Below are 15,582 nucleotides of genomic sequence, written 5' to 3' on the forward strand. Positions count from 1 at the left end.
TAACAAAGTGAATCAGCTATACATATACATATATCCCAATATCTCCTCCCTCTTGTGTCTCCCTCTCACCCTGTCTGGAGACTTAATCTTAAGTGGTTCTGTTTATAGCCAGTTTTCTAAAAAGTTTAGAAGTGATTATGAATTTATGAAAACATAATGAGAAATATACCATGTTTAGCTATTTTTTCAGCATACTTTTTCTCAGAAATATTATCAAGAAATTCAATTTAAAAAGAAACAATATTATAAGTGATTTCATATATTTTGTAAAGGAAAGCTATTTAAAAATAACTTCTAGCTGTCTTGCAACTAAGTGATCCATCAAGGAAGAAAAAACACAAGGAAATGTATTTAGATTTTTAATGAATATAATGAAATAAACTTTAGCATTATTTTAAAAACTACAATTATTTAATGAAATAATCATACTGAGATTTTACTTATTTTTGCACATAGCCTCTGATTTTAAATAAGCACTTTATAGACCTAAGAAATGGAATTGGAAGAATGACACTAAGAACTTATTAGCAAAATAATTAATACAGATTTCTGTCACTTCCATGCACATCAAAGCAAGAAACCATCACATAAATTCTTATTTAGTGTCTTAAATTAGTCATGAAAAATGCTGTAGCTTGAAAATCTAGAAGTGATTGGTTTATACAGCAGAATATCCACAAGCTCCTCTGTAAAAATTAGTGTCATATAGTTCTGATATTAAGGGTATGTTATAAAGCAATATAATGAAATAATATGAAAGTAAATAAGGAAATTACAACTATAAAAGTAAGGCTATTTGAACATGATGTAAAATTACATGTCTATTAAATTTTTTATGTAATTCAGAATATAATGGCATAGGCATTTTCTAGAAGAGATCTGGTTCAACAATATAATACTGCTATTTTCTTGGAATGAATGAGGTTTGTTTATAGATTAACAATAATTACTTTACTTTTATGATAGTAAAACCAAACTTAATTTTATGTGATGTTATATTTTAACACAAGTATACAAATCTGCATAAGTATACATGATATAGTTTACTTATTTTAAGTGATTAAGCAAAATTAATTGTATTCTACTCAGAACAAAATTATTTTTCTTTAAATAGGTTAAACTTAAAGGAAATATTAGTAGGATTTTATGCATGTAAAAGCAGCAACATTTGGGAAACTGGACTTTTAATTTAATCACACTGTTCATTATTTGGGAATAATGTAACAAATAACTTCAGGCAGTGAGAGCTGCGCATAGACATTCCACCTTCTTTAGGCAACCTGGTAGTGGTGAAAAGACTCAATGATGACTTGAAGGATAACCTTATTAAATGGCAGTCCCCCTCACGGGTAACTTAATGGGAACGTGATCCTTTCCTGATGGACCCAGTGACCTGCACAGTAGCAGAAATGCAGTAAAACCCAGATTTCTTGATTCCCAGTTTATTTCTGTCTGTAACAAATATAGGAGTCAGATAAAATGATTTGTGTGATATTTCTACCTCTGTATTCAAGTGATTTCAACTGACCTGCTCCTCATCTTATCTACCTTTCAGTGTTTATAGATATTTCTTTACATTGTTCCTCCTGTACACCATTTCTTTCATGGAATGGTCATAGGTATTTTTAGAATAAATTCAACCTGATATTATTCTAACAAAACATTAAATATTAGTGTGATTAATTTCAAATAGAGCTCTCCTATGATTCTGAATCCTGTTCCAAGTTTCATGATAAATGATATTTAAATATTTGCATGTTTTAGAAAGATCAAATTGTCTGTCGTTGCTCTCAGTAGAGCTTATCAGAGGTCTTTTGAAGGTGATTATTTTTTCAACAGTTTTATGTTGAAACCTGTGTGTGTCTTGTATGCGTGCACACATGCATGGGGTGTATGTGTGTATGCATGAATGTGTGTGATCTGTTTATTTTATATTTGAGCATTTATTGTAAGTATATCTGCTCATGTGTTTCTGTTCTGGTGCGTGGACCCTTTACTTCTTTTTCCTACAGACAAGGAAGCTTTCTGCAAAGAGAAAATTTTTATTTTTGAATCTTGCAAGAACTTGATACAGGTTGCCACTTCAGTCCCATCCAGTATGTATTATTCATAGACTAATGGCCTCTGACAGTCTCAAGGATACTCTGCAGGCCTCTGATGGGAAAATGCCACTTCCTTTTTCCATAATAATGGACCTTTCCTTCATCTAGCATGAAGGAATGGAAATCAGATATGTCCATTCCAAAGAAGGAGGCTAATTTCCACCTGCAAAGATTAAATGTTTTGATTTCTACTCAATAAAATGTTTGTTTCTCTTACTAATAAAAACTATTTTTTAAATTCCATGCTTATAGTATGAAAATGTTAGAAAATTTCAAATGAATCATTGATAGAATTCTCAATTATTGAATTTGTTATGCAGACTTTCTGAGAAATTTTTAAAACTCTGCAACCTCCTTCCTTCTCTCTTTCTTTGGATTTTCATTGTTCAAAATATTAGTAGTTTGTGTCCTAAGAGGAGAAAAGGAAAGAAAGTGAAAACAGAATTATATTTGCTAATAGTATTTTTTTTTCCTCAAGTTTGATGACCTTTTATAATAAGTTCAGAATATATTTGTGGAACTCATCTTTTATGATATTAAGTTAAATAAACAGCTTTCTTTGTTTGTGTGATATTAAAAAGTCTGGATAATTCCAAGTATTCCAATGTTTACTAAAATTTTGTCTTTTCATATTGACTATTTGGCATATGCCAGCACAATTTTAAATGCTACTTTGCTGGGGATGATGACTTTTATCTGCTGCTTTTAATTTCTATTTTGATTTGTCCAATTTTGAATTTTAGCTAAGCTTTAGATTAACCTATACATATATTCTAGCAGTGTATTTGATAACTCAATTTTAATGTGACATCACTTGTATTAAGAAATGTTTGATGCAGGGAAGAAGACAGGAAACATTTATCAACTGGAACACTGAAAAATAAGATACTTAGACAATATGACTATATAAAATCTTCATGCTCCTCCTCCTCTTCTTCCTCATTTTATTCTTCTTCCTCTAAAAATTATTTTTCCAGCACAATAGAAATAGGAAAAACTGGCTACAAAAAACTACTATTCAAATATGAATGGTTTCACTTTCAACTTTATTTCTCTTTACTTACTATTACTGCAAGTCAGATTATGTTCTATCAGATCTAAAGAAAATAACTCTCCTTGCAAATATCACCTAGCAACATGAGATTTCCACTAGAATGAAGTTTAAATGTTAGAAATATTTTATGTTTTGGAATTGTTTTCATTATAAAATGACTGTAGGTTTAAAAATTCAGCAATACTAACTTGTGTTCTTTCTTTTAACATTTTTATATCTCTCATGTATGGTAGTCTAAACAGATCCAAATGAAAGGATGACTCAGGCAGTCCCTGCCCTGATAGGTTTGTCACTGAGCAACCTGTTTACCAGTCAATTGCAAATGTGAACTAATTTTTTCTAAATTACTTTACTTACAATTCTTAGATTTCCAAACAACCCTCAAAAATCTGGTTGACCTAGAGTACAACTAAAGTTCACTATATCAGGTTTTAAGTATACAAAGCAAACATTAGATAAATATTTTTATAGGAAATATGTGTCTATTTCAGAGTAATTCTAGCACCAGAAATTTTTAAATTGGCTCTTTCCTTTTAACAATGATGAAGTGTATTTCTGCATCAACTCATGAAGAAGTATTTTTCCAAAGCATCTTAAGAGCCCCTAGAAAGGTGTGTTAAAATAGTAAATTTAAATCATCTACTGCTTGACTGTCTGAAAGGAAATGCAGGTAGCTGACAGCATGGTAGTAGGAAGTATGGTTCAGCATTCACCCATTCTGCACAGGTCATTCACAACTTACCACATGTAATTTTCACTGTTGATACAATTAACGTAATGGGACTTCCAAATTATGAATTTCTCTAAAATTAATTTTACAAGGCTAATTCTCTATTAATTTCTGATTTCTTATATATTTTGATGTTTGATGTTCTCTTAGAGATAAATTTTCTTTATTCTATGCTTTTTTTCTCCTCTGCTTAGCCTCCATAGTAAGTATTAAAAGTGTAATGGAAGTGTTAAGGATAGGTAGAGAACACATAAATTGCAGATATATTGATCCTGATATATTCTTTAGAACTTTGGGACTGCCTGTATGTATATAGAATATTCTTATATTGCCAATGCATGAATTGGCAATATAAGACATAGCATATATGTGCTATGTTGTGTTATCAGTCTACAAAATCGGAAAAAATAGTTGCATTCATAAAAATTACTATCAGATCCTTGGATAAAAATGTCTTTCCTAAACCCATCTCCATAGGGGGAATATTGATTTGATTACAAAGGCAAAAATAACATTTGCTATTTGTGTGCCACCATGAGCTCACAAATTCTCACTAGAAAAATCAGTTCACAGTATAAATTTTGAATTCAGCCTGACCTTTGATGTGACTGTCGTGCGTCCTTTTTGTTCTCTGTGCTATGGGGGTGGGGAAGGTCTGAGTGATGTGTCATCATATGTATGTGGCAGGAGCAGAGGCCAGTACTTACTTTAAAGGACAAGCCAGTCATGGAATGATAGCTAAGCAACATAATATGGTGGCTGATGCCTCTCACTGAATTGACTGTCTGCTAATATAGTTGGGATTTTTTCCCTGTAGTGAATTTGTTGTCAATTTCTTAAAGCTCGTATTTCCTATTCTGACCTTTACTTCTAGCACACTAAAAGCCTTTTTACTTATTAATAAACTGGTCTGCTAGAGGAGATTAGCTTAAAATATATAAATTGTTTCTTTTTTAAGATAGTCTAATGATGCCTTATTCTGTCTTGAAATATTATAAAATGTTCAGATTTATTAATGCTAAGCATAACTGCAAAGTTAATGAAAAAAATCAACTACAGTAATTATACTGAGTGATTTTTAAAAAACGATTACACACAAATCTTGGAAATGTGTTTAGCCTCTGCCTATACACCATGGTTAATATAGTGAAGGATTTCCCTCCACTTAAATGCCATGATTTGCATTTAATCAAACTACTCACAATTTTTTATTTATTTTAAAAATTGGCTATAAATGTTTAGGATTAGTTGGAAAAATATTCTTTCATTTCCTTTACCCTACTCAAAACTTCTCTAGCATAGGAATGAAAGAGGACTACATGTTGTCACCCTGGTGCAAATGATCTTGGAAACAATTCATGGCATAAGGCTCCAAGCTAAAGAAGGAGTGGGTAGAACTAAGACACTAAATTTTTTGATTTTTTTTTGTTTGTTTTATGTTGAGAACACGGAAAGCTGTGACTTAGTTTACCCTTTGCCAGTGTTAACCACAACTAAATGACTCTCCTTTGATATCCTTTGTTTTTAAAGCTACTTACTAATCTATGGGGTTATCTCTTTGCTAGACAAAGATGAGTGCTCTAAGGATAATGGCGGGTGCCAACATGAGTGTGTCAACACAATGGGAAGCTACATGTGTCAGTGCCGTAATGGATTTGTGCTGCATGAAAATAAACATGATTGCAAGGAAGGTATGAAAGAAGTGTTCTTTTTTTGACAACATCTAGAATTTCATGCAGTTTGGGTAAAGCAGTCCTTCCAGGTAGAGTTAATCATATCAATGAGTGTTAAATGTTAACTGTTCAAATGTCAAAAATAAAAATACATGCAGTGTTCAAAGATCCAAGTCATACTATTGGAAACCTTGTATTACCTAAAGGTACTGCACTTCATATATGGTTGGAATTAGAATAACTTTGTATAACAGACATAGAAGCTGCTGTGATGCCATCTGGCAGCCAGAAAGGCACTACATTATCCCTCAGTCTTCACAGAACAGACCTTATAACTATCTCCATATTTAAACTTAACTTCTGCTAAATGTTTTACATTTGGTTCAATTTCCCTCCCCAAAATATCTCATATATGTGCTACATGAGTGATGTCACTTTAAATACCAGGAGTATCAAATTCAAATGCCTACCAGAAGAAAGACATTTGAAAATACTGTGCCATTTAGAGTTTTAAGTCATGGTTTTGCCCCCTCCCCAGCACACACACACACAGAAGCATCCTAGTAACTCAATAGTAGCCTACCAGTTTTTGGTCCCAAATTCTTACCATATTCCAAGGTTTTATAAAGATAATTATCTTAATCTCCTGAGCCAATATGAGCTACATGGGAACAAGAAATAGTTATTCAGGTCTTATTTCTTCCTTTTTGGGTCTGCTCCTGAATTTTCCATTTAACTTGGATTTATTACTAAGGCAGGTTTCATAACTAGTCATTAGAACATGTAGAGTGGTGGGTGCCTGACTAGAACCACAGGTAGATAGCACTTCTTTGTATTCACATTCCAATAGTACAGAATACCCTGAATTGACCCTTGTTCCATTCAGTTCCATTCAAATATGGTCATATGTCACATTTTTTTCCTTTTTATTTCACAGAGTTAATGACATTGCCCAGAATCATATGCAAGTAGGATTTTTTTCTCTTTTTACTTTCATGTATGAGCATAAACCAATGAGATTGTGATATGTGTAACTTGGTAAAGTATTCTGATAAATCAATAGGCTGGGGAATAGGCCCAGTTATTTTGAAATGTGGAAGGTAATTCAGAAATAAAAAAGAGACAGCTTTTCAGAGTATGCATGTAGCCTGTCACTCACAGGTAGCAAATAAATTTAGATATCCAAAGTCTCTCTTCATTAGAGTAAATATTTTCAAGAAAGGACTTCTTTTTAAATGGAACTATATCCAGGCACCCCTAATAAAGTTCATCTTTACTGTTAGTAAAGGGGATGGATTTTCTTTCACCACTGCTATAGTACAGGTGCCTTATACAGTTTAGCAGTGAGCCTCTTGGCTTTGTCTTATAAACTAAACTATTTGCCAGATCTGGGAGATTCCACACTTCATATGGCCAAGGCAAGGACAGGGATAATGGGATTTAGGAAACCTTGTCAAGACAGGATCCAGACTTTAAGACTACTGTCTTGCTGCATGACCCTATATAGTTTGAAAGGAGCTAAATTTCACCCTTTTTTTTGTGTTCCTTGGTTAAGAATCCAAATCTCCCTATGGAAACCCGGCACAATTAAAGCAAAGGTCTAGTCGGAGAGCATGTGCCAACAGCACAGTAATGTCAGTCATTTTGTCCTTACTGTGCAGCCCTGTAGTGCCACAAGTGTTTTTTCCATATAGTAGAGGATTTCCCCAGAGATTTCTTGGAAAATTTCACAGAATTAATTGTATTTTAGAATCGGTTACACAATACATAACAAATAATTTCCAGCCTAAGCCAGGATGTGCAGGGTGACACTTCATAAATTATATAGATAGAATACAGTCTGAGGATATTACATGCTTTTGAAGTTTGAAATTAACAATATTGGATGGTCCCCTCCAAGATGAAGTTGTTTAAATTGTAAGACCTAAAAGAAATTTCATGTTAATTGAATGACATTTTCTTAAATTAATTCAGAAGCTAGTAGCTGTTTACATATTTTTCCCCTTAGTGCTTCATTTCACTGTGATGAAATGACAGATAATTTACTTAAGCAGCTAAAATTATGGTTTAAGCATTCAAGTGTATACTTTAACAAAGAGAGAGAGAAAATGTAAAGACATGTTTCATAAAGTGGCTTAGTGATACTAGTTAGCTATAAATGATGTTTCTGTTAATAGGAAGAAAATAACTGAAAACGACATAGTCATTTTTGTTGTGGCATTGCATTAAATATTTTGCACATACCAAGAGTTGATAACTTTGATTGTCAATAATGTTGCTCTGTTAAAATCTAAACTTACAGATCCAGCAGTTAAAAAGAGTTCATTTTCTTGTAGACATTTATTTAATTCATTGTAAAGACAATTTCATGTGAACCCAAAACCAAACATTTTCTGATTATGATAATGATTATGCAACAGGTTTACCAAAGCAGATGAATATGATACTGGAGACTAGAGTGATGATTAGTTATTGAGGAAAATCTTTCATCAGGATAGTGTGTAAACAGGCTACTTCCTTGCTGGCCCAATTCTGGGCTAGATTTCCACACTAATTGATTTTATCATTATTGGCACAGCTGAGTGTGAACAGAAGATTCACAGTCCAAGTGGCTTCATCACTAGTCCCAACTGGCCAGACAAGTACCCAAGCAGGAAAGAATGCACATGGGAAATCAGTGCAACTCCTGGTCATCGAATCAAATTAGTAAGTGAGCGTGTTGTTCTTTTTTCTGTTAAGCTGCCTGCCCGTATCTTGCACAGCTAGTGCATGGAAATAAAATAAATAAAATGAATGTTTATTTAATTGAATTGAATTAGTAGGCAGGTGGGAAAGACTTTCTTTCTTATGTTTTCCTACTAACACTAAATAAATTCCTGATTTCCTAGATCAAGGTGATAGTAATGGTAGCCATGTAGTTCTTGTACAGTCTTCTTATCCTGGATGGGATGCTTTAAAAGGCATTACCAAAATTACTACAAAACAATATGTTCTACTTCCTAATATGTTATTGAAATAATGTTTCCAAATGGAGATATAAATGAAGGAACAAAAATATCAGAAATTCAGCAAGAAAGCAATAAGTATTCACTTCAATGCAGCATAGTAAATTCTATCAGTTGTGTCAATTCTATATGACTCATATACAAAGCATATGTATTTTTATAATAAAACTAATTTTGTCTTATGGTTTATGGAATATTATTTTTGCATAATGTAGTTGCCCTCTTTAGATGAGTACCGTTATCATTAGACTTCTTCCAAATTCAAATATGAATGTAATATATGTCCTCTCTCCTGTATTCTATGAATCTTGCATTCTGTCCTGGTCATCTGACAGTACATCTTAAATTTCATTATAGGCTACAGAATACTTGAAGAGTATACTTTAAAGAAATAGAATCATAGGAATATAGAAATTTTAACAATTTTCTGAAATATGCTGTTGTCAAAAGCAGGAAGGAATGCCAACTAACAAAGTTCAGGACAGTCTAACAAGAACCATAACAAAGGACAAGAAATTGTCTTAAGAATGAGGCTACCAGTCCACTGTAGCTTACTGGACCAGTCCAGTTAATTTTGAAAGTCTGTTTGAACCCTTTCCTTCAGTGGGTTTTTTTGGTCAATAAAGACATCTTATTCATATGCAACATAATAATAATATTATTAGAGACTGTCACTGAGATATTCATATTCCTATTATGGAGTTCCTTCCAATCACTGTATTTGTAAGATATCAGTGTATGACTTTTTGAAAAGAGACATCAATTCATTTCAGCCACTCTTTGGAAGGATGCTAGGTGCTAAGATAACAGCACTGTAGGATTTGATTGCTTTCCAGTCCTGTTGAAGACCCTGACTGAGATGATCACTCTCTGAAGCTTATGGGCTGAGATGCAAAGGCTGCATTCTTTTCAGCAGTGCAATAGCTAAGGCAGTTGGGAAAATGGATTTTCCTGAAGACTTTTGTGTGTGTGTGTACATCCAAGTTTCATCTGGTATCATATTCCTTCTCCCTGAAGAATTTCTTTTTATATTGTGTGTAGAGTAAGTCTGTGCAGAGTATGTATTTTATACTCAAAGATATTTTCATTGGGTATAAAATTCTAAGATAGCAATTTTGTTTTCTCAGCTGCACTTTAAATACCTGACTCCACTATTTTCTGTCCTTCATGGTTTTTAATGTCTGTGGTAAATCTTAATTTTATTCCTGTGGAAATAATGATTCTTTTCTCTGATGGCTGCCTTCAACATTTTTTTATCAGCACTTTGAATATAATGTATCTGGGAGTGTGTATGTGTGTGTGTGTGTGTGTGTGTGTGTGTGTCCATCTGTCTATCTGTTTAGTAATTTATCCTTCTGAGAAATCTTTGAATTTCTTGCATCTATGTTGTGATGACTGCCATGAATTTTTGAAAACTCTTGACCATTATTTCTTGACAAACTTCTCCTGCATTATTGTCTCTCTTCTTCTGGGATTCAAATTACACATATGTGAGATTGTTTCATATTATCCCATAACTCTTGAATTCTGTTATTTTTTTGCCACTCTTTTTGTCTTTAAGCTTGGGTTATTTCTATGGGCCGATCTTCAAGTTCAATGATTGTCTATTCAGTTGTCTTAAGTCTACTTATGAGTTTGACAGAGGTATTCTTTATCTCCCTTATCATGTTTTTTTATTTCTTGAATTTCCATTTGATTTTTTAGTAGAGTTCCTGTGTATTAGTCTGCTTAGGTGGCCATAACAAAATACCACAAATTGAGTGGCTAAAACAACAAAAATGTATTTTCTCACAGATCTGGAGGCTAGATGTTCAAGATCAAGGGACTGTGGGGACTGGTGTCTGGTGAGGCCTCTTTTCCTGACTTGTAGATGGCTGCTTTATCACTGTGTCCTCACTTGGTCTTTCCTCTGTGTGTACATATGGAGAGAGAGAGAGACAGAGACAGAGAGTGCATGCTCTGGTGTCTCTTCATCTTCTTATAAGGACATTAGCCCTGTGGGATCTGGCCTCACCCTTATGACCTCATTTAACCTTGATTACCTCCCTAAAGGACCTGTCTCCTAACGCAATCACATTGGGTTTAGGGCTTCAATGCATGTGTTTGGCCAGGATGCACAATTCAATTCATAACACCATCTCTGCTGAAATTTCTCATTTGATAGATTAAACATAGGGGTCATGTTTGAGTCTGCTCTGTTGATTATTTTCTCTCTTAACACTGTGCTTTTCTTCTTGCCTTTTTGTGTGTCATGTAATTTTTGATTAAACATCAGACATTTTGAGTTTAACAGTAGAGACTTTATGTCTGGAAATGGTTACATCTCTTCTGTTAGGCTGTTAGTGAATGTGTGTATATGGGAAGGGATGTTGTTGAGTGAATATAGTCAGTAATTAGCTGAGTTTGGGTTGTCTTGTTCCTATGATTACCTTCAGTGAACCATTGGCTTTAATTCCTTTCTCTTAGATTGAAGGCTGGAATTTCAGATGCATTTTCTCAATGTTTCTCCTTTACCTTTAGCTTCTGCTTTCATCTCTATCACAAATTGTATCCCTCTTCACACTTTTTTCCCTCAACCAGTGATAGACTGCAGTTACACACTGCTTGGTGCTTGGTAGTCTGGTGGTGAGGACAAGGGGTTCTCTACCTTAGACAGGATCTGTTTCTAGGTCTTAGAAATAGCCTTTCTCAGTGGTCCTGCCTCTTCTCTTCCTGGCAGCCAAACTCCATCTATCTCTGGTTGGTCTTCTCTGGGAGAGTTTCTTTTCCCTCTCCCAGTTGTAGCAGGTCTCTGATATTATTGGTGTAGGCTCCTGAGTCCAAGACTTCCCCAGGGTTGGAAGTTTTATTTGTTTGTTTGTTTGTTTAAGCTTTCCTGTGGCTACAGTGGGTCTGCATGTTTGCCCTGGTGTTGACAGGTTTTCTGCTCCTCCCCCAGAGGCTTACTTTATTTTCCAGAGAAAGGTTGCAACAGGACTTCATGCTTTTCTCCCAGCAGTGACCACTTCCCCCTCCAAGCCTGCAACACCAAGAAAGGTACTTGCCTAACTCTTACTCTTCCCACAGTCTTTCTCATGAGCAGGAGATTGAAGTCCATGGAGAAGAGCCTGCAAGTGGGTGCAAACTCTTGTGTCTACAGCTCCTAGGGTGCTATACTCTAGTCCACAGCTGACCTTTACAATACATTACAATTGTAGCTGAATGCATCTAACCTAGTTATATGGAACCCAGCATCTCTTCTAGCTGTAGTCTGTCACTGGTGACATGCTCGTGTCTCATCTCTCCTTGGCAGGGGCTGAGAGTCAGTGGATTTGATACTACTTGGTTGACTAGTGACTTTGGCTCTTTGATGTGTTCAGCAAAGTTGTGATTTTTTTACTTTACATAGGTTTTCTTGCTAGGGTAGAAGGAACACTAGTCCCAGTTTTCTATATCCAAGGGGAAATAGAACTCCTAATATACCTTAACTCGAAAAAATGTCAATAATTTATTTTTTCTCAATTATATACCTTTCAGTTTATTGAGCATCCCTTTCAACTCTAGGACAGTCTGCTTCTTTACAAATTACAGGCAAATATTCCACTTGAAGATCAGGAGAGTCTGTTCAACAATGGTCATACATGCTAGTATCCTAAGAAGATAATTTTTAGAAGGAAAGGAGCTTTAATGCAACTATTGATCTTTGTTTTAAGTATTTGACTTTGTGATCTTTGTAGAAGTAGTTACAGTCTAAGCCAGAATATTAACAGGCATCAGAATTAACCTGGAAGACTTGTTAAAACACATTTTTGCCACTCCAAGTTTTCTGAATCAGAGTGTAATATTGATTCCACTCTCTTATTTCATTAATCATGTTTATATAAAACCTGACTCACAATATCACTCTAACAATCAGGACCAGTAGAAAGTGTGTTGTAACAGATTAGCTACCAACTTCAAGTGATATTTTAGTTCTATACTTTTTAACTCTTACCATTTTGACATTATTGTTGCTTACGTTTACTATTTTTGTCTCCCTCCTTGTAATACAACTGTTAATGAATCTTACCTACTTTAAAACTGAAACCACTGTCTGTTACGGATCTCAGCCAATGAACATTTGGCCAGCACTGTTTGTAATATTCAAACCATTCAATTACCTACCTATATGTTTTGACATTTATTATACAGATTTGATCAAGAAGATATATTGTTTAAAATAAATGCATTTTGTTTGGTTTCTTTAGGATCCTTAATTTTCATGGAGGAACTTGAACCCAAACTAAATTTGGAAAATAGATTCCAAGGAAACTTGGAAAATTCTGAAATCTATTAATCCTGTTAGGTCAAGAGCTACTGATAGATACTCAGTTCTAAGCTAGTTTCTTTATAGGCCAAGGCAAAAAAGAAAAGGCAAAGAAAAGATTTGGTGTCCCTGTGTGCACCATGGAGCTTTCTTTACAACTCATATTTACTCCTCTTACCTTAGGCTGTGTGGAAAAATAAGAAAACATTTCTAAATATTTTACCTATTCATACAGAAGGAAAGAAAAGGAAATTGTCCCTGAAGACAATTCCATGATATATTTTTTTAAAACACCTTGTTTATGAATTTTGAGAGTCTTACTGTCCTTTCTAACCCAGATATTCCTTTAACTTAACATAGAGTTGTATTGAGTGACATGCAAGTAGTGGCTTATGGGTATAAGCAAGCCTCTTTCACTGCATCTGAGATAACCATTATTTTAGTTAATTTGGTTTATTTGTAAGACTACAAATGAATATTATTTAGGTTACTTAGATAATCTTGCCATTATGGAATATGAGAGGAATTACAATAAAATTCAGTGCCCTTTGTGAGATACAAGCATTCTTGTGCATAGTATTTATTTACCATAGTGTGGTTATCTATATCTAGTGTACAATAATTATGTGTAAGGACTGAACTATCAGTAGTGGTAGTTTATTACTGATTTATGGAAATTTAAGACTTCTGGCATTAATATGCAATTATTACCTTTTATGCACTGTTCTAGTTATCTACTGCTTCATAATAAGCTAACCCAAAACTTCATGACTTAAAACAAGAACCATTTTATAATATCCCATGGTTTTGTGGGGAAGAGGTCATGATTTGAGTAATGCTTTGCTGGCAATTCTTCAGTTGCCCATGGCGTTGATTGAGGTCAGTAAGTGATATTCACCTGGGACATGGTCTGGCTGGGAGGGTCAAGTTGGCTTTAATTTTATGTCTGTCACCTTGGTAGGGAGGGCTAGAAGGCTGACTTAGCTGGGACAACCAGAGCACCTACACATGACCATTCTAGCATGGTGGTCTCAGGGGAACCATACCCTTTACATGGAAGTTCTGGATCCCCAAAAAGAGTGTTCCAAGAGGCCTAGGGGAGTACCCAAGTAGCTCCTGAACATTACCTCTATGCATTCTATAGTAAAGCAAATCAAAAAAGCTAACCAGTATTGAAGGGGAAGAATATTAGACTTCATGACTCAATGGGAGAAGTAGCAAAGAATGTGTAGCCATCTTTAATCCCACACATGCGTTTAAGTGTATGAGACAGCATATATTTGGGAAAGTAAAGATGACACAAATGAGTTACTGCCTATACTCTCCTAAGTAGTTTCTCTAGGCAAAGTCCAGAATGTGCATTCAGAATACTGTTAGGTTGTAGTATACCACCTAGTATACAAACAGGAAATATTTAAAGGTAATTTTTTTCTAATTCAATACTAAATTCTATCCAGTAATATAAAATAGCAATTTGACTACAATAATAACATAAATTATGTCTATACGTAATGAACATAATCATCAATTTTTGTCTTTAAGTCATGAATTCCCTATTATAAAGCAAAATATGAAAATCAAGTAGAATTGTGTGTATGAGTCAATATAGTGGTTCTTGAGGATTTTTTGCATTCTTGTATATACCTTCTCTTATCTTTATAAGACCCTGGAATATTACCTTCATATAAATGCAATAAGCTAGGGAGCTGGGATCCAGAGACCCTGGGAGTGTCATTTTTAAAAATTCTAAAATAGTCACTCTCTCATATGAAATTCTACAAGTAAAAATATGAATGTTCTTAAGTTTTCCATTTCTTGAAAATGCTCTCCAAATTGTAAAATGTAGCTTGGGCACATTTGTATCTCTTAAAACTGTACTTAGGCTAAGACTGTGTGTATAGTTCCCAATGGTTTCAAAGTGGTATCTTGTATATTACCTGAAGTTGATGTCATAAATGACAGTTATAGATAAGGAAGCAGTCCCAGGCATTTAGATGACTTGGAAAGTTTATAAAGGTAGTAGGAGTCTAACTACCTTCAAGCCCAAGCATTCTGTCTCTACAGAAAAATCTTATTTTTCCTTACAGCATCCTGCATCAGAGAAGAAAGAGATCCATAATTGCTGTGTACACTTATGCAATAATTTAAATGGAAAATAATCATATTTCCTAATATGATTAGGAAAATTTGTTAGAATAACATCCTAACAAAATTACAATGATTAAATAAATGATTAAACAGATATACAGCAGAGACTTCTGTCTAGATCCTAGCACTTCTACTTACTAGTTGTGTTATCTTGGGAAGATACTTATTTTAAAACCTTGATTTCTTCATCTGGAAATTGAAGCTGCTGTTTACAAATTTTGTGTGTATACAAAATGAACTTGTATACAACGTATTTGGCACAGTGCTTTATTAAGTTCCAATAAATGCTGCTGTATGATATCATAATAATAATCATAATTATGATAATAATCTAAATTTTTTATTTTTATTGAAAATTCAATCATGATCAAGTTTTTGTGTAGCCTTATAAATTTGAAATTCAATCCTTAGTGATCCACTGATTGTTTAGTAGCATATTGTTTAGCTTCCATGTGTTTGTGTTTTTTGTAGTTTTTTTTCTTATAATTGGTTTCTAGTCTCAAAGTGTTGTGATCTGAAAACATGCTTGATATGATTTCAGTTTTCTTAAATTTACTGAGACTTGTTTTGTAGGCTAACATGTGA

General features: G+C 34.0%; 1 protein-coding gene across 8 annotated transcripts in view; it reads left to right on the top strand.

Annotated features, from left to right (window-relative positions):
- The window catches only part of TLL1 (tolloid like 1), a 262,444-nt gene that overhangs the window by 212,812 nt on the left and 34,050 nt on the right, over positions 1-15,582 (top strand). For all 8 annotated transcript variants that reach the window (XM_060299643.2, XM_060299644.2, XM_060299646.2 and 5 more), the window contains 2 exons: positions 5,452-5,577; positions 8,138-8,265. In XM_060299643.2, the coding sequence (XP_060155626.1) occupies positions 5,452-5,577; positions 8,138-8,265 (254 nt within the window). The remainder of the gene's footprint in view (positions 1-5,451; positions 5,578-8,137; positions 8,266-15,582) is intronic.

This window comes from Globicephala melas, chromosome 5, assembly GCF_963455315.2.
Source record: "Globicephala melas chromosome 5, mGloMel1.2, whole genome shotgun sequence".
In the NCBI taxonomy this organism is placed as follows: Eukaryota; Metazoa; Chordata; class Mammalia; order Artiodactyla; family Delphinidae; genus Globicephala; species Globicephala melas.